General features: G+C 37.6%; 1 protein-coding gene across 5 annotated transcripts in view; it reads right to left on the reverse strand.

The window, feature by feature from the left end:
- BABAM2 (BRISC and BRCA1 A complex member 2) overlaps positions 1–24,080 on the reverse strand; it is a 180,604-nt gene that overhangs the window by 139,758 nt on the left and 16,766 nt on the right. For all 5 annotated transcript variants that reach the window (XM_075042888.1, XM_075042885.1, XM_075042886.1 and 2 more), the window contains exons 3-4: positions 18,648–18,724; positions 5,114–5,208 (exon numbers count right to left, since the gene is read on the reverse strand). In XM_075042888.1, coding sequence (XP_074898989.1) covers positions 5,114–5,208; positions 18,648–18,724 — 172 coding nt within the window. The remainder of the gene's footprint in view (positions 1–5,113; positions 5,209–18,647; positions 18,725–24,080) is intronic.

Below are 24,080 nucleotides of genomic sequence, written 5' to 3' on the forward strand. Positions count from 1 at the left end.
GAATTAAACAGTAAATAGCACTGGTTTATTAAAAAAACCCAAACACATTTGACATACAATGTCAAGACATGACTGAAAAGCGAACACAAAAAATGTGAATATAAAGAAGTTCAAAATAAGGAAAAAACTTCTAATAAAATGCAGGATCCAATCCTGTTTCACTTAAATTCTCCAAGTTCAACTGAAACCGAAGTAATTTAAGGCTTTTGGTACAAGAGTGGTAAGTTAGGGGTCGAAGAATGAAATCTGCTGCTGCCATCCCAAATTGAGCAAGCAGAAGAGATAGCAATGCTAAAAATAGTTCGAGCTTACCCACACATTTCCCAGACAAAGAAAACCCACCATTGCAACTTTAAAGTCACAGTCTGAAAGCCATCATTCTCATTGCCCTTATGTAGGGGCTTTCATACTATGTAACACATAACACCTGCATCTTTACCAACAATACAACAGCCAGACTTTTTAGAACAAAATAGTTAAATGGCATTAGCTAATATAAGGGGTGTTTGGGCTTTTTTGTAGCTACTGTGAGCATAGGAACAATTGATGCTGGTAAACATCTCTCATGCACCTGACTGTAAATGAAGAACAATTATGGAAGAAGGAGATATTTAAAAGATCTCTGCACTACCCATTAACTAACTCAGCACATCAACAGTAATAATGATTAAGATTTTGAACACAGCCACAGAAAACAACATGGCCTTCACGACAGTCATCATATAGCCAAATGATAAATATGGAGTCTAATAATTAATAACTACAAATATAAGAATTTAAAATGAACATTGCTCTACACAAGATATAAAGCATAACAGCCAATACACCTGAGTAGCACAATTAGCTGAATCAACTCCACAATGACTGAAATCTGTACTTCATATTAACAATTAGACAAGGGGAAACAATCTTCCCAATGTTACATACTGGCATGAAAACTGCAGTGGCCCACACTCTGAAGTTCTGTGATGGCAAAAGTCTCCTCCCACACAAATGCAGCTCTAAGTATTCCCATATATACTAGCCCACAGGGACACATTCAACACTTACTGGGTTTTAAGAAATGCTAATGTCCTCTTGCCTCCATCCCCACTAAGGCTAACAGAGCCTTTTTAATAGCAAGGGATGAGCAGAAAAATTCTGGGGAGACTAGCTGGAAACCTGAAGTAGGATGCTAAAAAACCCAAATCCTTAAACTGACAGTTAGCTTGCATATACTGCTATTGTTTCCTCTTTGCCAAACAGAATATACTTCAAAATCATTGGAAAAATGGGGTTAACATTTTGCATAGGCACTTCAGTTACCTGGCTCACATTAACAATCAACTAGGCTAACATAACAAACAATTCTTGCTACTCAAACTGGCATCATTGTAATGAGCTTCAAATTAATCTCATCCGTACACAATCACTAATCTTGTTTTGTGCCAACTGAATTTTTAATCAGAACAGAGTGAATCATAGGTTGTTTTTTAAAATACATTTCTAATACTTGTCATCCAAAATGAATAAACACTAGAGGAGGGAAGAACTTTCCTATTTAGATTCTGAGAAGCTGATTTTATTTATGCATACTATACACACAAGTATCTAATGCATGCGATAGATGAGGACATTTTTAATGAAAAAAAAATGTTTATTTCTGATAATGCTTTGAACACAAATAGCATCACCAACCTAAAGAATTTAGCCCTGTGACTAATTAAAACTGTATCACAAAAAGGAACAGTTGCACCTCTGTTGAGTTGCTCCTCAATCTCTACATCCTTCTAGAAGATCAAAATACACACAATCAGACACTGCAACCAGCACAGTAACTACTTCTGGTATGGCATGTACTGAAGCTTATATTTTGCAGTGCTAAACTTGAGACTCAACCTGAGTTTCAAACTGAAGTGACTTTAATATTTGTGCAAGACACAGAAGAAAAGCTGAGTTTCAATGAGCATTTTCAACTTGATTCTGCAACTGCAAGACCAATTTAACAAAGCAGCTGATTAGCTCTGTTTATAACAAGAGTGCTCAACATATCACCTCACTGCTGAAACACAGGCCCAACCATTTAGGAATTCTTTGGAAAAAAAAGACAGTATGAAGACTTCAGCTACAGCATCTACTTTTTAAAATACAGTATTTCTGCATCTTGTTTTAGCTGTCTGGCTAACAGCTGCTTAACTGTACACCTGTTACCATGCTTAGATGAAAATCTAACTTGAAGGTCTACCCACGGCCATGAAAACTGAAGGAGTGACTGAAGTGATCTGCAGCACAGCCATTCAAACATCTTCAGGGAGGTCTGCTGACAGCCTCTATTACAGCCACATGAGCTTGAGGAATCTAGAGTACCTGGTTCTCGTTTCAAGCTAAGCGTAATGCCTGACTCAAGCTATGTAACAGCATGTGATGACTTCTTGGAAAACAAGACAGGCGGATGAGAGCAGCGGAGGAAGGCTCAGTGTCAGAATTCCCACAGATCTGGCGGCTTAGTACTTAGAGACTGCACTCCTCATTTAATACTATCTACATGCTTTTGTAAATGGTAGATTCTGTTTTGATTGCCAGGACTGTTGCATCAAAAGTATTTGAAGATTGCTCAAGATTAAGAGCATTAAATTACACTCAATGTGCTAACCTATTTTTAGTCAGTAGAAAGATATGTTAACACATTAAAAAATTCTGCTAATATCTTAGAATTCAATAAAAATTATCTTCTTTAAACAGCTCTAAGATCTGTGGAAAAGAGGGAGTTATTCAAATACTTAGCATAATAAGCAAGTTATTGTTAACTTAACATTCTGAAGAAAGACTTTGCAAACCATGTTGAACATTAAAAGGCAAATGCAAAAATACACCACATAGACTATAGCTGCAAGGCAGAGATAACAGGCTCTGATAACATGAGGATGGACTGCAGGAGAGTGACCAAGGACCTTATCAAAAAAGGTTACATTTACATAGTGAATAGTATAGCAAGGCATAATGACCAAAGGAAAGCTGTTGGCTTGCAAATTTCTTCTTTGGTTTGTTTTTAATTAATTTTAAAATAGACTGTTTAATATCTCATTATGTGTCAAGGAGCAAATGTCTCTTCAAGCTGCTTTCCAAAGAAGACACTCCCAAAAGAAGTATCATTAATGAACAATGTAAGAAAGAAAGAAAACTAAGGATGTTTTTATCCTTGCAGGTTGCCCTGTGGATCACTAGTGCTGGTGACTTCTTTTCACATGACAAATATGGCATCTTATCAAACTCCATCTGAACAGCATTTCTGCAAGATGCTCCGAATTATCTTTATTAAATATCTCATTTGTTATTTGTTATTAATTTCAGCTTTCCAGCACATTAAAAAGTGTTCCTCTTCCTTTAATATCGACTGCTGAAAGCAGTTACTATTGTGAATACTTCTCAGGAGGTTGTAAGATTGCAAAACTACAAAACAGAAAAAGGGGAGAATAGCAGAACTGGTAAATAAAAGAATGTGAGAACAATTCTAGAATTGTCATATAAAATAAAACCTTTTATATAAATGGGCCTAACAAAATAGCTATTCAGCAGCACCATGCATCCTTCCGAAAGGATTTTGTGAGTTTAACAGGAAAGTGATTGGGGGAAACAAAAAAATAAGACATTCACCTTTTAAAAATTCTGTTAGGTAAGCTAAAAATAGTTATTAAAACCAATTCTTTTAAGATTGTGTAGTTTTTCAGTATAACTTAATGTGAATACAGCTAAAACCAAAAACCACATCTGTCACGTCACATATGAAGGACATGTTCAGTTCTGTGGCCACTGCCTCACATTCTTCCCCCATGACACCTGTACCCCAAAACTGAACATAGAGCATGACAGCCTCTGACTTACTTTGGGGAGCTCCCATACCTCATCAATCACCCACCTGCACTGGAGCCATGCTAATAAAGCACCAAACAGGCTGCAGGAGAGGACTATGCAAAAAGCCTCTCCTCTAGCAAGGCCCTCGGCCATGAGAATTTCAATTAAAAGACATTTCCCAGGTGCCTGTTTGTGCCAGTGATTCCCATATACCCTTACAGGTAGCCTATATAATAAAATATACTTTAAAGTGTCAATTGCTTTTTGGGTCAACTTTCTAATAAAAGCTGAAAATTTTGAGGAAAAAAAAGAAATTATATCATAACCTACTGTGTGGGTGACCAAGCAGGAATTGCAGCAGAGCTCTATGGAAAAGGCATAGTTTTCTGACACAGCCACTAAGTTCTGCACCATAACCACAGGCACTGGACACATACTGGAAAAAATATGCCCAAACCCTATTGACAAATGATACTGTTGACTCAGAAACAAAGCTGCAGGTCTGCAAAGGCAGCAGAATGAAGTCCAAAGATAGGGGGAAAGTAAAAGAGAAAAACACTCTGGGTTTCAAAATACCTTAGTGTGGCTTTAGTAACTACTAGTAACATCTGAGAGAGAAGCATTTTAAAAGTATAACCATTGTCAGCTTCTTCAAACAAGGCTTTACTACTTGAGGCTAATTTTGAATAGTGAACAAAATGCTTGGTTTCAGGTTGTGGTGTTCCTTTTTCTATAGTAATAAGACTGTGTAAAAATATTTTCTCATTAAGCTAATTTTTGACCCTCCCACCTTTTAAAAGGGCATTTCTTTGTCTTTATGGTAATGCTACCACATGTGAGCAAATATCTATCTTTGACACAGTGGTTTCAACAACATACAACCTGGTTTTATCCCTCCTCATTGGAAAACAAAAATCAACATCACTACACAACATTGTGCTACTTTTTCTGGAATGAAATGCTTTTCAAAGACACAATAGAGCAATCCTTTTTGCTGAAACAGATCATCTTTTAGGATGGACAGATATTAAAAAGACATTTTCTTAAAGATACTCTGAACAGTTATTGTAAATTTCATCTTGTCTTGATAAAATATTTTTTTAAAACCCTTATATTTATGGATTATTAGAAGACAAAGTGTTTATACTTACATAACAGTGAGATGAAAGTTGGGGTTTTTTTCTTTATTCTGCATTGTTAGCAAATTCCTATTGCTGAAGCTATTCTAAAAAAGCCAAGTCTCTTTGCATGGTATAAGGTTCTCAAACAGTGAAGTACTTACATGCAAGGCAGAAGGATCTGGCAAAAATTCAGCATCCTCTCCAAAGATAAAATCTGGTGGCAGGTCAGGATAGTGAGCATTGAAAATTATATCCCCTGAAAAGTAATAAATGAAAACACTGTTTGCACTTTTATGTATGTGCTTATAAATAAATAAATAAATAAAATATTGTACATATGATACACATTTTTAATGTATAATTTGATCGTTACACTAAATATATTTCATGTATATAGCCATATAATTTTTACAAAAATTCACATGCAAGATAAGCATCAGATGTTTGGGGGAATGAAGTCAAATTCCTGAGGCACAGCTTCTTCCGCCTCTGCAAGCAATGAAACATGAAATACATTATTGCTTTATATCTCAAATGGCGATTCAAACACTATGGAGGGTTGCCTCAAAACACCAAGTTAGAAAAGTGATCTTGTTTTAAAAAAGGACTACATTTAGATTGCTGTGTTTTGCATATTAAGTCAAAGTCAAACGCAAACTACTAAGATCAGGATTTTCAAAATACTGGAGCTTTTAAAACTTAGCACCTACTCCCTCTTCTCCTTGCCACTCACAACTCTTAGAAGGAAGAATACACAGTTCAATAGGAATCATTCCAATTATCCAAATTCTGGCCAAGGGAAATGCAGTATTACACATTTAAATGGAGAGACTAAAATTAACTAAAAATATAAAACTTCATCACAGCTCAGCACTGAGTTCTCATCTTGCCAGTGTCACAAGATATACAATTAATTACTGATGTGACAGATCAAAGAAATTTGGGTTATATTACTTCACTAGTAAACATACTTCAGAATTCATATAGGTAAAACAGCAGTCATCCACATGTGAGCTCTTAAAAAACACCCACAATTCAAGGAAAAAAAAAAGTATCTAGCATTACTTGTCTACCTCCTAATCACTCTTTCCTCTTTATAAAGGTATGAAAGAACAGCTCCGAGCTTTTGCATAAAGTAGATTTGTGAGGTAGCAGGCATTAGAAGAAAGAAGTCAATACCTACTATTTGTTACCACTTGTTTAAAATCTACACAAAGTAAAACCAGTGTGGTACGCCTTATAAACAATTCTGTTCAGAGAAAGTTAAACCACTTTTTATTTTTTCCAAAAATTATGAATGCAGAACTAGAGAAAAGCATTAGCTGAACAAATCTTAAAGCATCACATCACTGGTTCAGTGATGTCACCATCTCAAGACATTCAACATGACAGTTTTAATTTCTAACATTCTGTAAACTTATCTTGGCTCTAGCTGGAAGCAAGGATGCCATAAAGATTGATCTGCAGAGGATGAGGGCTCATGACCAAGAAGCCAACGGCCAGTCTGGGATAGGTATGCTCTACAGTATCACTCCAAATCATGAACTCACTGATCATGCGACTCAGTAGAGCACGGTGTGGGTTTCTCCTATCTGCACTCCTACCTTCCTTTCTCTTTCTAAAATGTCAGGAACACATGTTAAGTATGGGGTGCAGGAAAGAGCAGAGGTCTGCCACTTAAAATATCCAACACAGCCAACATAAAATCGATTTTTTATTTCATTTAAAAGAAGAACAAAACAGGCACCAATTCTTGACGAAACCACATAAAATTACAACAGGAAACGCACCTATGTTATGTAAGAGAAAATAATTACTAGGCTGCCTAAACTGTAATACAGCAACGAAGAATTCAGAAAAGTTGATGTTTACTAGACTGGATGGTTCCTATGCCACCGTAACTCAACCCTTTTCTTCATATTTACTACAATTAAAAAGTCATGTATGGCTCTTTACAACAACCTCACCAATTTCTATGTACAGAGCAGGCAACTCTTGAGGTTATGTGTTGAAGGGGATAGCACCTTAATACATTCTTTGACTGAGCTTTGCTTCATAGATAAAGAGGCGTTATGAATAACTTGGAACACAGCACAATGAAAAAGCCTGGCCTGTGACTTTGGTAGCCCAATGCTACTCTGAAGGAAAGAATTGTATCTGTGTTTTTGCCACGTTCTTACGTGATGCTAAGTAGCTCATTTAACACACATTTTTCACATCCCAGTTGCTAGTTGCATGCTTTTCGTTCTCTGCATTCCAGCTTTAAAAGAGCTGACAAAACAGAGGACTCCTAGCTACAGCTCAGCTCACTACGAGCTGCACTCCAACTATATAAATGCTACAAAGAGCTGCTTAGAATAAAAGAAGGATCAGAGTAACTGCATATTTTTTATGTTACACCTCCATGTTTGATTTAGTGAAAAACTATTACAGAACCTTATATCATGAGGTGGCTCCAAGACTCTGCTTAGAGAGTGACATTGGCAATAAACTGTATTCACCTCTGCAAGCTACACAGTAACAGGTGAACCTCAGGAGAGTTGTGACAGTAGGTGCAATGTGAAGATTGAAGCAGGTACAAACTTTTTTTCCCCCAGCATTTTCAGTTCTACAGCAACACGAAGTGAAAAGAACTCACAGCACCTTCCAGAACATAATCATATACAGTGCTCAAGTATGACAATAAATTAAATTTGGAATTATTAGTTTAATATGCTAGGTGGTAAACTTTTACAATTCGGGGTTCAGGTCAGCTGCATATCCCATGCAGTGATTCCTGCTCTGGGACCAGGGCCAACAGCTGGGGACAGTACCCTCTTTGACCACTCAGCTGTGATGGGTGGCCACACTGAGGTCAGCCACCTCATGGTTGCAGCAGGCCAAACCAATCTATTACCTCTCTCACATGCTCATAGTTCTTCTTTACTACCTTCCATCACACCCCTTCTTCCACTTAATATTAGTGTCATATCACTCCTTATCTACAGCAAGTGACCAAATGTGCAGAAATTTTGGTTTAAAAATTTTTCATGACCTATTGATATCAAACAACTATTCAGTACAAGGGACAGAATCCAGAGTCAAAATTAATATTGTGATATTAATATTTTCTGTTACTACTACTTATAATTACTATAACTGCTTCTAGTTAGTTGCCCAGGGTAAACATGCCACAAATCCAAATTCCGAAGTCCCTTTAGTAAAAGTCATTTTGAGACCAAATATATCAGCATTAAAGCCAATATGTATCACAAGATTATTTTTCTCTATAGTATAGTCATTTTCCAAAAGGCTACATAGTACATGGCTGAAGGGTTCTCCAGGCTTCAAAATAAACAAAACTATTATTTCAGTGCCTGGTAATCAATCAGTCACAAAACACTAGTGCTGAGACAATACTCAAAACATTTTACAACCCTGCGGAACCTAAAAAATCATGCTGTTGTCCTGATTTTCTCACTAAACCAGAAACACATCATTTAATGAATCATTAACACTCTCCCTCCTACAGTACCATAGGTTTTTTAAAAAATGTAAACCTTAATTTATTCTGCTACAACCAAACCTCACACAGGCTGGGGTACAATCAATAAAGACAAAAAAGTTCACAACAAAATGGTGTTTCGTTTCCATGTAAACAGTTAGAAAAGAACAGTGCTTCTCTATCATCAGTGGTCTTCAGTTCATCAGGTAAATGCAGCCTCTTACTAGCGAAGATGATAAGGTCTGACCTTAGAACAATTTTTTCACGTGTTCAAAAAGAAAAAAAAAAGCATCCCCTCAGTTAAATCTTATTCTATTAACTCTCACTTCTGCCATGAATCCAAAGACATTCATCTAGTTGCTAAAAGGAAAGAAAAAAAGAACCTTTTTTTGAACCATATTAGACATTCACCCGGGTGACCCCTGGCCTCTAACTTTTCTGCTCCATCCTCTCCCCTTCCATTCTCTTATGCCTTAATTTACAATACTAGGGCAGAAAAAGTAACACCTTTGACTCTAGAGAGCTTAGGTACCAAGGAATGACTTTGCCCTACTTGCAACTATGAGCATGAGCTATATTTTCATAAATTATATATTTTCAACAAAAATACACCATTACAAGTCTAACTAAAGACTAAGTGAATCAATCCTAAATCCAAGTTTTGTTCTTGTTACATGCCACAAACCAGAGAAATTAAAACTGCAGTTAACAGTTTGCTTGGCAGGGCTATGACGCATAAATAAAAAACACTTCTATACACTCAAATAAAAGATATTTAAAGAATCACAATGGCCAACACAACAGTCAATCTGGTTTTACTTCACATAAATATTAATACTAGTCTCTGCAGTGAGCTTACAAAATATAAGGTGTTAAATATTTTGAATCACCAGCTACCAGTTTGTGCTGACCTAGTAGATATATCCATTTTTTTTAACAACTACTTTATTTAATACTGACATGATACTACCTGTGGCTTACCCTTTGCAAATATAATTGTGCTGGGGTGAAAACATAAGATTTTTAACCACTAAAACCATTCGCCAAATTATTGTGCTTAGAGTCTGAGAATGGTTACCATTTTAATTTTGAAAGCAAAACCACCAAAAAAACCAATATAATCCTGCATTCTCTCCCCTTCTCACCTAAATGAAACAAATAACCTTTTCCTTGCATCTCCAGCAACAGAGTAAGTAATTTCTCATGTTCCAACTCTGTTTGCCCTTATTCTCTTGAGAGAAGGCAAACCGTGTGGCATTCCACAGCACTACTGACCATGACCATTCCAGTGTAAGAACAATGCAAGCAAAACCTTCAGACACAGACTGTATTTATCTCATTTCTGTAGATGTACTAGCCAATAATTCAGTGGAATTACATTTCCAATTAAATACTACTACAGAATTTAAAATTATTTCAATAAAGTTAAAGCCATGGAGTCAACAATAAATTTAGAAGAAAAAGGATATATTATACATCTTTTGCTTTTCATTATCCAAAAATATTACTTTCTCTTCGTTTTCTCTCCTAGGGCAAACAGAATTAAATTTTGAAATATTTTGCTTTACAGGATTTCAAAGGAAAAGTTAATATGCTCCCAATAGACAAAAAGATAGAAATATTAATACTTAAATCTATAATTTCTTTTAACACACACATATACTGTTCTTTTCTCATCTATCAAAATGCATAAGCAAGTCTAACAAAGCAGTAAGGATTGACTACAAGCAAGACAATTGTAACTCTGAAACTGAGTATTTCTTAAATCCTTATAGTTGCTTTCCACTGGCCTACACTACATACAGTTTTTCCTCTCCTGGTAACTTCATTTTTGGGGTATTTTTCCTTCTTTTTTTAACCATACTGTAAATTTGGTAGTACTGAAAGATGTTGTACTGAGAGTGCCACAGCATTAACATCCCTGATTACCTAAGGGCGGCAAAATTAGGAAGGAACATATCAGTTAGCTTCCTAAACTCTACTTTTGAAAGGATATCTATATTCTTCAGCTTTTTCTGACCCCAAGAATTTCTAAGTCAGCACTAAGTACGTAGAATAAACATGTGTGTCCACTGCAGCCTGGAATTAGACCAGTCTGAATGGAATTCACCATATGAAGGGGATCAAGCCATTCGGCTTTTAAGAAACAAACAAAAAATCCAAATGCAACTTGATCATGAAATGCATTCACAGCTAATAGAGAACAGTGTTGATGCAAGTGACCAATCCTCTGTGCAGAATCATTTTTGGGAAAATGAAGAAATTGCTATTATTGGATATTAAAAAGAAAAAGATAATAAGGAGAATTATATTCTCCATCTACTCAAAATGCTAACCTATCTTTTCTAGTAACCACACAAATTGTAGACTCAAAACACTGAGCAGTCCCCTCTATAAACAAATTCTTACCTGAACCAGCCATTCTTAATTGTCTTTACAGGTACAAAAAGAATCAGTTATTCGCTACAATCTGCAACCAAGATACTAAGTCAGGGTAGTCAGCAGTATGAAAGGATTTAAGTGAACTAAATGCAGACCTGCTGACTTGTTACTGGATTCCACCCTAAAGATTTTTGCTCTACAGGTTTTAAGTCAAATGTAGTAACACACTACCTATAGAGCCTCTTATTAATTGGTTGGCAAGAAAGATACAGCTCCTGAAATGACAGTACAACTTTGGTAAATACAAAACTACTACTGGAAGAAGACACAGGGATAATTCTATTTTTCCCGTGGTGCTGCCGCTGCCAGGCTATTCTTCTCTCAAGTAGAGAAGGATAATTAAACCTCAGAAGTTCCTCTTAAAATGATCTGTTGAAGCAGGACTTTTGCCCACAGGGGAGGACAGCTACCCTCAAATGGTGTCTGGGAATACTGTGGGACCTTTGCTCACCTGCCCATAATCAATAGTCCTATTAAACTAAACCAAGCGTAGCTTCAACTTTTTACAGGTTGTTTAGTGGAAGTCAGAAATATTTCTGAAGCTTTGAGACAACATCTGGTAGCAAAAAGCCAGGATGCTTTTCAGCTTCATTTCTAACTTCACATGCAAATCAAGGTATCAGAAGAGGAAAGGCAGAAGGTCTAGTGAGATGCCTCAGGGCACATTTATGGCAGCTATGACACAAGGTTCTTCAGAGAGATCAGTGCCCTTTGGATCAGTAGCTGAAAAGGCCAAGCAAGATACCCTAGGGAACCTCAGAGTTAGACACCTATAGTTAGGCAAGTGAATCAAGTCCCAATTTTCCAATAAAAGAAAAAAGATATAGGAAGGATTTGCAGGATGGTTATTTGGTTCTTGGGAAAAGAGTTGCAGGTGTGTTTTTGGTTTTTTTTTTCCTTTAACTTCAACTGACAAATGCTGCTGTAGGAGAAGAAAAAACAAAAAAGATGTGTATGACTGTGTACAGAAAGAGAAATTATGTTCTGTTGTAAAGTGGGCAAATCTGCAAAATGGAGTAAAAGTAAATGAGCTGCATCCCAAGCTGAACAAGAAGGCAGCGGGACAATCTTAGTTACTTGCAGTTCTGTAGCCAGGCAACTGCCTTCTCAGAAGTTTTAGTACTAGAATTGAAAAGGTCAAAGATGAGAACAACAGGTAATACAAGAGAGGACAAGATATTCGTAGAAATTAAAGACAGGCAATACTGGAGAAGTTATAACAGAGACACTCAGTAGGTGAGGAAAGGAAAGGTGAAATTTAAGGACAAATACATTCAAGCAAATGGACTGTAAACCGTCACCAGTAACTGCAGCCCAAACAGGAGAAGAAAGAGCAAAGTAGGAAGGCACTATGGTAATACCAATGTGCAGGCCTAACCTAAAATCTTTTAAACCTCTGTAAGACCACAGTTGTACATAGATACTTGTACGGTCACTTCTCTTGATGCAGAAATCTACTATTTAAGACTTATACCTGCAAAAACTTCTGCAATTAACTTGCTCAAAGGAAGTCCAGAACATGAGGAAAAGCATCAAAAAAATCCCCAAACCACTCACATAAAAGTGATTATTTAAAAGGGGAAAATATTGTTGTAAACTTTGTATTCTAAGAAGAATAAATATAATAAAAAGATTAGACTGACTCTCTCAACATTTCCCATTAGGCACGTTCATTAGATAACAACAGGTTACCAAAGGAAGAAGATTCATTACTCCTGCCATGTAAAGCAAGACTCAGCAAAACTTCAGAAAACATATTGCCCAGAAAAACCTTTGGTACTTTGCATGACCCAGCAAAAAGACACTTACCATATAGGTAATGATATCACCTAAGTATAATCTGAATTACAGCAACCAAAAAGTCCTTCCCATAAGAGCCTCAACTAAACCACAACAGATGCAAAATAATGTAAAGGTGCAGAGAAGACTGGCACACACATTGCAGGAACCTAGTTATGAGAATCTTGAATCTTACAATAACTTGTAAAAACACTTTTACAATTGTTGACTGGCACAATAAACAATTGTTTAGCAAACAAATTTGCAAAGCAGCCTTTAAAAAAGGGCAACAAGGAGGTCAGACTCTTCTCCATATTTAGCATTTTGTTTCTAATTACTTCCTTAAAGTAGAAAGCCACAGGAAAACTAGATGAACTTACTGAAAGAGTTCCATCACAGGAATAAAAGCAAATGAAATTCTGTACAGTATATTATGGGCAATATTCTTAGACTAGTTAGGCAGCAAAACTGTAATTTCCCCCCTCTAAGGTCTGTAACTAAAATGAGTAAGAAACTAAGAAACAAAAATCAGAAGCAAAAAAAGAATAACTAAGCTTCAAACGAGACAAAAGAAACATTCTTCGGGAAACCAAAGTGGTGGCAGTAGAACCCATAACTGTAATCCACTCACATAAAAACAGTGAAAATCAGACAGAAGATGAAAATACTAGAGTTCAACAGGCCACAGAGAACAGTAGCATCGCAAGGGCAACACATTGTTTAATCACTGTGAAATTCCAGATGACAGCACTCAAGGACGGAGTGGGAGGGAGGCATCAGTGCCTGAAAAAGAAAATGTGGAGAGCACAGGCATAAAAACATAAGAGTCAGGCTCTCTTAGTAGCAAGCAGAAGTGAAAGCTTGAGTGAAAATAGAAAGTCAAACCCAAGATATTCCAGGGTTTGCTGAAACAAAATTGCAGTGACCAAGGAACTGATTCGTAATGATGGATTTTAATTATTAATATTATTCAATAAAGACTATTACAGCTTATAACTCTGCTTATCCTGACAATTTCTACTGTGACATCTGCCTTGATGTTTTAGCAAGGAAGACCAATACATCTGCAAGAATTACAGAACACTTCACCTCAAAATACACAAATACTTCTCCCAGAAAGGATAACAAACTTTACCCAGCAGATACAGCTGTCCAGTTAGCAATAAAGGACAGCTCTGCATACCAGAGTGCTTAGAATAAATTTTGTACTTGGAACACAGATTCAACTTCTTACAGGGTATTACAGACAGTCTTCTTGGAGTTAAAAGTCCTATTAAGAGCTTTGAAAAATTCAAACATAAAGAAAAGCACTGAGGTTAATATACCAGTACTGAGTGCTAGATGAACTAATAAAAACAATACAGCTGTCTCAGATTTTAATTGACAGTCTAGTAAGAGTAAGCTCAAGTTCTCCAACCATTTCTGGCCATGAAAACACAAAATTTATGGTTTCTCTTACAGAAGAAAATTAAGTGTCTCTCTGAAAGCACCATTTAAAAATTTCTGAAGTGTGATGGAAGAAAATTAGTATAACAAACAAATTTATCTCCAACACTGACACAATATTTTCTCCAATATAAAATTGTGGGTATCTCCAATGTTCCCAGCTGGAGCCGAGTAAATGTTCAGTGTAACATTCCAGCAGCTCAGAATACATGCAAGAATTAAGGTGAATGTGACATCTGAAAAAAAAAATATTAAATAGCTAACTGGATCTCAAGAAAATGTATTAAAATTACCAACAAGCCATTCTTAACTCACAGGATGTTTGATCTTACTGAAGCTAACAAAACAATTATTTTACACTACAGGTAATCAGCCACTGCATTGCCTGCAAGTACACTTTACCCCTTTTCAAAAAACAGTGAAACTTCCTGGTCTTTTGGAAAACAGGACCGTGACTATGCAGTTATACTTCTCTAAACTAGCATACCAACAATTTTCAACACAGTAGGATTCATACTAGGGTATTTGTGCAGTGGCAGCGGTTATGATTGATGATATGCAAAGATCTGATCTGTTGCAAAGAGGATGTAACACAAACCACAAAGGAACTACACACTTCAGCCTGTATTTGGGCACCACATAATGAAGACCTACACTGGAGATCCTGAACATTTTCAGTCAATCTTTTTATTCTGGCAGATTTTGCAACTTTCCTTTGCAGAAATACTCTGCCGTTGAAAGATAACATATCTAGCAACAGCCTACAACAAAGTATCTACAAATCTCTGGTTGCACACCATGGCCGTCTTCCCCTGCCATCATTATAGATCTAAACACAAAATTATTAAAGCTTTCTTGAATCTGCTCACATTACTATTTATTCCACATGCTGTGAGACTGAATGATGCACAGCAGTTTCAAACATGTAATGCTGAAATGTGGAGGATTATTATTACTTGAATTCATTGCTATTATTAGGTACCTCTGGAAAAGATACACTTGTTTACACCACTTTCAGTTGGTCATATTAAAATATAGTTAAATTGTGTGGTTTGGGTTTTGCAAAGGTGGAAAACAGCACTAGCATTATAGTTCTTTTTTTTTTAATTGTTTACGTGATACTCAAAAATCTAAGAATGGTGGCAGGGGGGAGGGGAGCTGACTTCTCAATTTTGAAGTTTAACGTGTAGTCCATAATCATATTTCTAGGTACTTTAACCGGACTACAGTCATTTAGTGTATTAGTGTAGTCTGTATGCCTATGTCCTTGCACATGGGCATTTTAATCTACTAATTTTCCTTTATGAATCAGGAGCAATTCTAGCCTCTACTTAAAAACAAGACTTAAAGCTCTCAGAATGTAGTAACAGGGCCCTATATGGTGATAAACGAGAGAGTTACTACAGTCCCATAGAAAATATGATTCCATTCTCTAGAGCAACATCATCCAATTAAGCTTCTTTTTGCTGCATCTTGATCGTAGCCATCAAACCAGTCTCAGGTAGAATCTAGTACACATTGCAGGACACATCAAGAATCAACAGATTGAGTCTGCTACACAATATTACAATTTAAAAAAAAAGTTTAAATAAGGGAAAAAAAATCTGCTTGGTAGGGTAGCTGGCTTCATTTAATAGAACCATTACTTACTGAAAATTCTGAATAAACGCATAGCCACGTCTTTTTTTCTTTTTTTTTCTTAAAATAATTGCCAGCTAGGACCTATTCCATTTTTATCTTTTGGAAAAGAATTATTAGTAAGGCTCTTGAGCCATGATTTCATACTTTTAGAATAGTTAAAATAGGCTCATGTATCAGTCTACTATGACCACCTCCTCTCTCGAACACATGAGCAAACTTCCAATTTCTGGGAATGACAACTTTCCTTATAGGTGCCAAATGGAAGCTTTAAAATACTTCTAATGGTAAGAAGTTTAATTGTGTTGACTTCTGTTCATAAAGGAGAAGGACTTCCAGTGCACTACATTATGACAAGAAAAACTACTACAGAAGGAATACAACTAAATGGATACTATCAAAGCAGTGTGTGTTTTAAATGTTTAACATTTCTGCTCACACCAAGTAATTGCTCCTCCAGACAGCATATTTTCACAGACTCACAGTATAGCTGAGGTTGGACAGCACCTCTGGAGACTGCCTAGTCCAATCCCTCACCTCAGAGCAGAGTCAACAAGAGCAGATTACCAAAGGTCATGTCCACTTGGGTTTTGAGTATCTCCAAGGATAAAGATAGACAAGCTACAGAAGCTCTGAGTGCAACCTGGTCCACTGTTTGACCATACTTGCAAAAAAGGTTTTTTATTACATGTAAACAGAATTTTCTGTATTTCAGTTTGTGACCATTTCTCTTCAGTGACCACCACTGAGAAGAGCCTGGCTCTATCTTCTTCATTCCCCTCCATCAGGTATTTATACACATTGGTAAGATTTCCCCTGAGCCTTCTCTTCTTGAGAAGCCCCAGCCCTCTTGGCCTCGTACAACAGATGCTCCAGTGTCTCAATCATCTTTGTGGTCTTTTGCTGCACTTATTCCAATAAGTCCACGCCTTTCTGGTACTAGGTACACCAGAACTGGACACAGTACTCCAGATGTGGTTTCACTAGGGCTGCCCTAAATCTAAAATTGCCAAGCTTTAAATTTTACTTTATCTGAAATTCTTCATCCTCTCTCATATTTCAGTTGTTAGAGATAAAAAAACCACAATACATCTTTACAATTTTTCAGCAACTCAAGTGTTTAGGAAGCTGGTTTTTACCTTCTAAAAACATACAAAAGCAGATTTTATTTTAACCCTTTGAAACAAAACACAAACTAATTGATGAGTGGGAAAATGAGCCAGCTATCTACAGATCCTCCAAGGCTAAGAAGGATTTAACCACACCAAAAAAAATCAGAAAAAAACAAAGTCACATTTCTCTAATCTGGTCAATTATACCCGTTAATTGTTTAGAGATACCTAATAAAATAACAGACTGACTTCTTTTATTGGAGCTTGTATTGGTTTTATGTGGCAAGGTTTTGGTAGCGGGGGGGGTTACAGGGGTGGCTTCTGTAAGAAGCTGCTGGAAGCTTCCCCTGTGTTCGAGAGAGAGCGAGCCCATACCAGTCGGCTCTGAGACGGACCCGCCACCGGCCAAGGCCGAGCCAATCAGTGATAGTGGTAACGCCTCTGTGATAACATTTTTAAGAAGGAAAAAAAGTTGGGAGAGTGAGAAACAGCCGCTGGAGAGAGGAGTGAGAACATGTAAGAGAAACAAGCCTGCGGACACCAAGGTCAGTGAAGAAGGAGGGGGAGGAGATGCTCCAGGCGCCGGAGCGGAGATTCCCCTGCAGCCCGTGGTGAAGACCCTGGTGAGGCAGGCTGTCCCCCTGCAGTCCAGGGAGGTCCACGGTGGAGCAGATCTCCACCTGCAGCCCATGGAGGACCCCACGCCGGAGCAGGTGGGTTCCCGAAGGAGGCTGTGACCCCGTGGGAACCCCGCGCTGGAGCAGGTTCCTGGCAGGACCTGCGGATCTGCGGAGAGAGGAGCCCGTGGAGCAGGTTTTCTGGCAGGACTTGTGACCCCGTGGGGAACCCGCGCTGGAGCAGTCTGCTCCTGAAGGACTGCACACCATGGAAAGGACCCATGCTGGAGCAGTTCGTGAAGAACTGCAGCCCGTGGGAATGGCCCACGTTGGAGAAGTTCGTGGAGGACTGACCCCGTGGGTGGGACCCCACGCTGGAGCGGGGGAAGAGTGTGATCAGCCCTCACCCTGAGGAGGTGAAGCGGCAGAAAATAACGTGTGATGACCGTAAACCCCATCCCTGTCCCCCTTGTGCCGCTGGGGGGGTTTGGTGGAGAAATCCGGGAGTGAAGTTGTGCCCGGGAAGAAGGGAGGGGTGGTGGGAAGGTGTTCTGAGATTTCGTTTTATTTCTCATTACCTTACTCTGGCTGATTTGTAATAAATTGAGTTAATTTTCCCTAAGCTGAGTCTGTTTTGCCCGTGACGGTAATTAGTGAATGATCTCTCCTGTCCTTATCTCGACCCACAAGTTTTTGTTATATTTTTCTCTCCCCTGTCCAGCTGAGGATGGGGGAGTGATAGAACGGCTCTGGTGGGCACCTGGCGTTTAGCCAGGGTCAACCCATCACAGAGCTTAATAAAGAATTCTTCCTAAAAGAGAAAGTAACAACACAAAGCATATACCAATCATAAGTGAGTCTAAAAATGGTTATGAGATTGTCTTAGACATAACATTTTATTAGAAATACTGGGGTGGGGGGAGGAGAGGATGTGGCGGGGGGGTACTTTTGGCTTTTAGGACTCATTTTCAAATCTGTAATATCAAGGAAGACTGTAAACTTATCTTAAAAATTAGATATTCTTAAAGCTGCATGTTCTTAGAGCTGAGGCTTTAAGAAAAAACAACGTACAGAAGTATCTCAAAACTCATTAAATTAGTTAGACACACTGGAAAACAATGCAATACAGAACACTGAAAGAAAGGCCAAGATGCAATAGCAATAGTTTTTAACTTACATTTGAGTGTTTCTCCAGCATACGGGATATGTAGCTTAAACCGGTCACAGCTAGGTCCAGGGGTCAAGGATGTACAGCTAAAAATGAAGATAAGAAGAATGCGCTAAGCAGTTACAGACAGTAGCAGACGCTAACTTTATTCTACAGCGTACAAACGACTAACATAGTAAAGACGATGTGAATACTAGAAATACTCATCCTTATGATTCTGGGAAAGGATAAAAGGTGGGAAAGATGCAGAAGGCCCATTCTCTTTTGATTAGCAGTTCTCACAACAGCATAAGAAACTTTAGGATCTGTGCCAACTATCTTCTTTCCCATTTTAACACAGAAAATATACACATAAAATGCTGTGGTTTGAGTGTGTTATTAGAATAATATCAATTAGTCAGTCAAAGCCATCAAATTCTCTACTTTGTATAGAATTTTGCAGGTCACAACCCTCTACCTGTGCCACAGCAACACGGCTACATGCTCCCTATCCCTGGCATCCAGATACCTGGGATGAATCTTAGTTTTAATACACCAATATTTAGTCATTTTTACCTATTTTAACGTTTAATTTTTCCCTTGTGGAAAAGTCTCACAGTAAGCCTCCAGGTGAGCCAGTTTCAGAACCAGGTAGTTGAGGTTATGACAACTGAGCATGTATGTTCATGATCTGTGACTATTTCCTGTCTCCTGTTTATCTGGAACATCAATTACAACAGCAGCTGGGTCTCATGGTGATGAACGAGCATTTTATGAACACAAAAGTCACTGAAAAACTGTTTAGTGTCTAGGCCAGAGATGACCAACTTTTTCACGCTTTTTAAGTCATGTACCAAAATCTTTGCATAACAACCAAAAATCTCAGCTGCAAAAGGAGAAACAGTGACACAAATTGTTTCACTGGCAGGAATGGTCCCTGGAGCTCTCACCACTGTGGGCTGGTGGGCATATGACAGGTCCCAGTAGCAAAAATACTGGAAACCCTTAGCAGTTCATTGCTTTCCATATTTAGGGAATCTGATAGCCAAGAAGTCTTCTTGCCAGCCTAATATCATTGAGAATTGTTTATAGCCCCAGCACAAGCGCTATGTTTGGTGCAAGCCACTTAAATCTCAAAGCCAAACTGGCCAACTCTACACAAAACAAACAGTGAAAAGAAGGTAGACAAAGGTAGAATAACTTGCCTCATATATTAGATCACTGGTAGAGCTCTAACACAAACCACTGACAATATAATGAAACAAAAGACATGTTTACTGGGCCATACACAGCCAAAAATCAAAAAGATGGGTAGGCTCGGAAGTACAAAAATTCTGATCCTACCTTATCAGAAAGAACACGGTAACTTCTGCAACTCTATCTGTTTTACTGCAGAAGAGGCATCAGAGCAAATAAGGCAATGTTAATTCTCACTAACATACTCAAAATGCTTCAGAGAGCCATTTCTCAGATGCTGCCTCTACTGCCTCTTTTCTCTTTACACTTGCAAGTTAAGGAAATCACATGCACTAACTCCAGATTGTTTTTATTCAGTGAGCTACATTTACTAGTTAATCAAGTATGTGCCCACATGTAGCTTCATCAAAAAGAAGCAACTACAGAACTACAGATCAATTCACTGAAAATGAAGTTTCCACACAAATACTAGAAAACATAAGCAAACCACTTGTGTGCATCTAGAATCTAACACAGATGCAATTAACAGCCTACATCGATTCAACAAGAATACACTACATTTTTTCACTATCATTTCAGAAATTAGATAACTGTCCTTGCAAATAAAAGGGAAGCAACAGATGTCCTATCTTCACTTTGGAAAGGTTTTTGCAGTGTTCTGTGAAAGCACCATGCAAAACAATCTACAGAAACATAATCTAGATACAACTGCTATCAGATGTGTGCAGAGCTAACTGGAAAGCAAGTTTCAAAAAAAAAAGATTAGTTCACATCTTTCTTCATCCAGGAAGAATGCACTGGATGTGTTTTCTTCTGGTAGAATACAACTTTGCATTTCATTGAAAGACTTATGATGGAAAGGAGATGATGTTTATTAAATCTGATGATGATGCCAACATGAAAGGGAATGCAGCATGATGGACGACAGGACCAGAGCTGAAAAATACTTTGATTTAATGATCTGTACTACTACTTTTTGAACTACAGCTAGGTAGGGCTTAGCAAGAACAGTAAGCATCATCACCCTCACTGGGAGTAAAATCAGTTTGAGAATATGAAAGATTGGAGCTCCAGTGCAACAGAAACAAGAGAATATAGTTTTTTCAAAGACGTGTTGTTCTAGTAGGTGAGAACAGCAAAACAGGAGTGCCCATTCTTAGGGTGTTTTAATGGCTGTGGATGAATTTAACAGCTTTAGATATGAAAGTATTATAAGCTACTTTCAAGTAATTTCTAAGGCTTACATCACATCTAAGGCCAATTCTAGGAAGCATACAAAAAAAGAAGGCAACACAAAAAAAATCCTTTGCAAGTTCCAAAATATCTCTGCAACATCAGTTAATATCTATTGGAACTTTCTTTCGAAGTATCACAGGTCACAGTCTGAGGCACATTTCTCAAATACCATCCAAATAACATTGTTGTTAGCTTTCCAACAGACAAAAATTTCTGATCCTGCAAATACCCTACAATCTTTTCTTTTAGCACAATGGTTCATTTTGAAATACTTAAGGAAAGTATAATATTCTTTAACATTAAAATGAAAGCCTAATTTAATGGTAAATGTCCCTAAAAACAACACCAAGTACTTTCTCTAGATTATTACACTCCACTAGAGATGTTTTTAAATTTACTGGTCTAGAAGTGATGGAAAGTGACAATATACACAGTGGTTTGGGGTTTTGGGGGGGATATGGGGGGGTGCAAGAGACTTCAATAACTGCAATAGCCTAAGCAACCAAGCAAAAATCTTACATACATTCATTTGAAAGGAGGCAGGTACTTTTTAGTGTAAACAGTAAAAGAACAAAATTCCTAAGGCAAATCAAAACTTTAGTACATCTAGCAGTCTATGTCTGACCTTATTTCAAAAGAAAGCCACAGGTAATGGCCTGTCTATAGACACCTCCTGCTTGAACTTCCTTAACACAGAACCTCTCAGAATTACAAACATGCCCCACCCAGAAGCTTGGCTTCTATCATCTCAAAAATGTAAGATTTTACATTTACTGATCCTTTTACTTAACATGGCCCACACGAAAGTCATACTGAAAAGGAAAGACTTGCAACAAGGTCTTTTAAAGATTATTTGTTGTCCTGTCTTCACAAGGAGTTGACAGAACAGTAATACCTGGTGTTGAAAATTAATTTCAGAAGCTGACTCCATCTCATGATGACTTGTGCTATCTCCCTTTTTAATCACAGAAAACCATTACACTGGTTTGCATATCTTGATGTAAATAGTCAATATTTTACATAGGAAAGCCATGGAAGCAAGAATTAATGCTTTGATGCTCAGAGCAGTGCTACGAATTAGTATTAATATGATGATTAATGCTATACCACAAGATCTCCCACAATGGTTTCCCTACTAAAATATCAAAGAATCATCAACTTCACAAGTTTCCAGGACAAAGGAATATCCTTGAATGTATCGCTTAAAGCCATGCTGCCCTATTCAAAGGACCTGTGCTGTGACCTACAGCTGGAATCTGGTAGATGGAACCAAGTAGGCAAGAAACCACAGCTGAATACAAACCCTTCTCTTTCTCAGATTTTAGCTAAGTTCCTTGAGCAAATACAGCAGATTAAATTTGAGTTGAGGTATTTTACATCCTTATGAAATATATATTCCAAGTAGGAGACAAGTAGAACATTCCTTTGTTGAGTGTTTGATGCATCTTACAGGTGGGATAGTCTGTGACCTGTTGGGAAAAGCTTTCTTTCACAGTAAATAAAACACAGATACATGAAACCAGTTCTTACCCAAAGAAAAAGTCACTGTCAGCACCAGATGCTCAGTTAGAAGTGTTCAGAATTCTTTACCAGTCACAAAAGGAAACAAGAAAGATTATCCATGAGAAAAAAGAGCAAAGAAAAAAAAATTCTGGAAAGTCACTCAGATTTGCTGCTTGGAATAAGGTATCAGCCCATAATGATAGGTGTAGTAGTAGGTATTTTTCTGCAAAATTAATCCTTCTTCCCAGAGTATTCTAAAAGCCTCTAGAAAGGCAGTTCTAGTTGAGTTTAACATCAAGGTTTGCTCTTATACCAATGTATTTCTAATTGACTATTCTGTTGAATTAACTCTTCTTCTGTTTTAAGCTAAAAAAACCCCAAAACTAAACAAAAAACCCCAATACTTCCTTTCCTTCTCAGCCACTTTCATATTTTACAGGATTGAAGCCATGATGATAAGCAAGACTGTGATAACCCTAGATTTAAACATGGTCTCATCAACTAGTCTTCTACAACCATCACTTGAAAGTATTCCCAAGACAAGTAGTTTTAAATTATTTGGTCTCTTGTAAGATCTTATCCAAAAATAAGTTCTGTGCCAGCTGAAAGGGTCATAACAAAACAAGAGCCCAAGCATTTACCACCTTAATCCTTCAAGTCTGGAGATGAGTGGTTATTTTATCCAAAGAATTTTAAAAAAAAACAAACCCACCAACACACCCCCAAACCCACCTGTTTATATGACAAAATTCTAGTCTAAGACTCATTTTTTTATACCACTCCTAAAAATCTACTGCTTAGAACCATATAAATCCATAGCAAACATCCAGAAATGCCAACAGAAGTACAATAGCTCTACTGAAAAATATACAATCTCCTTTTTATTTCTTCTTTTTTAATTTGTGGTAAAAGTGAATGCCCCAATATTCACATCAGATTTGTTTGATGACTATCAAACTTCTTGATTAAAAAAAGTATGCAATGTGTTTAGTCATTCTTCCTCCTTAGTCATAAAGAAGCTTTACCACCTTTACTATCTGAAGACAAATCATCAGTGAATTTCACTGATAGCAAAGAATAGCAAAGAAAAATTAGACTAAGAATTTTAGCCTCTTGTCACAGTTTAACACCAGCCAGCAACACAGCTGCTCACTCACTTCCCCCCCACCCAGTGGGATGGGGGAGAGAATTGGCAAAAAAAAGGTAAAACTCATGGGTTGAGATAAGAACAGCATAATAGAACAGAAATGAAGAAAATAATAATGATAATGACAGCAATAAGAAAATGACAAGAATAACAATAAAAGAATTGGAATATACAAAACAAGTGATGCACAATGCAATTGCTCACCACTTGCCGACCAATGCCCAGTTAGTTCCTGAGCAGTGATACCCACCGCCAACTGCCCCCAGTTTAGATACTGGGCATGACATCACATGGTATGGAATATCCCTTTGGCCAGTTTGGGTCAGCTGTCCTGGCTGTGTCCCCTCCCAACTTCTTGTGCCCCTCCAGCTTTCTTGCTG

The sequence above is a fragment of the Buteo buteo genome, chromosome 12, assembly GCF_964188355.1.
Source record: "Buteo buteo chromosome 12, bButBut1.hap1.1, whole genome shotgun sequence".
Lineage (NCBI taxonomy): Eukaryota > Metazoa > Chordata > Aves > Accipitriformes > Accipitridae > Buteo > Buteo buteo.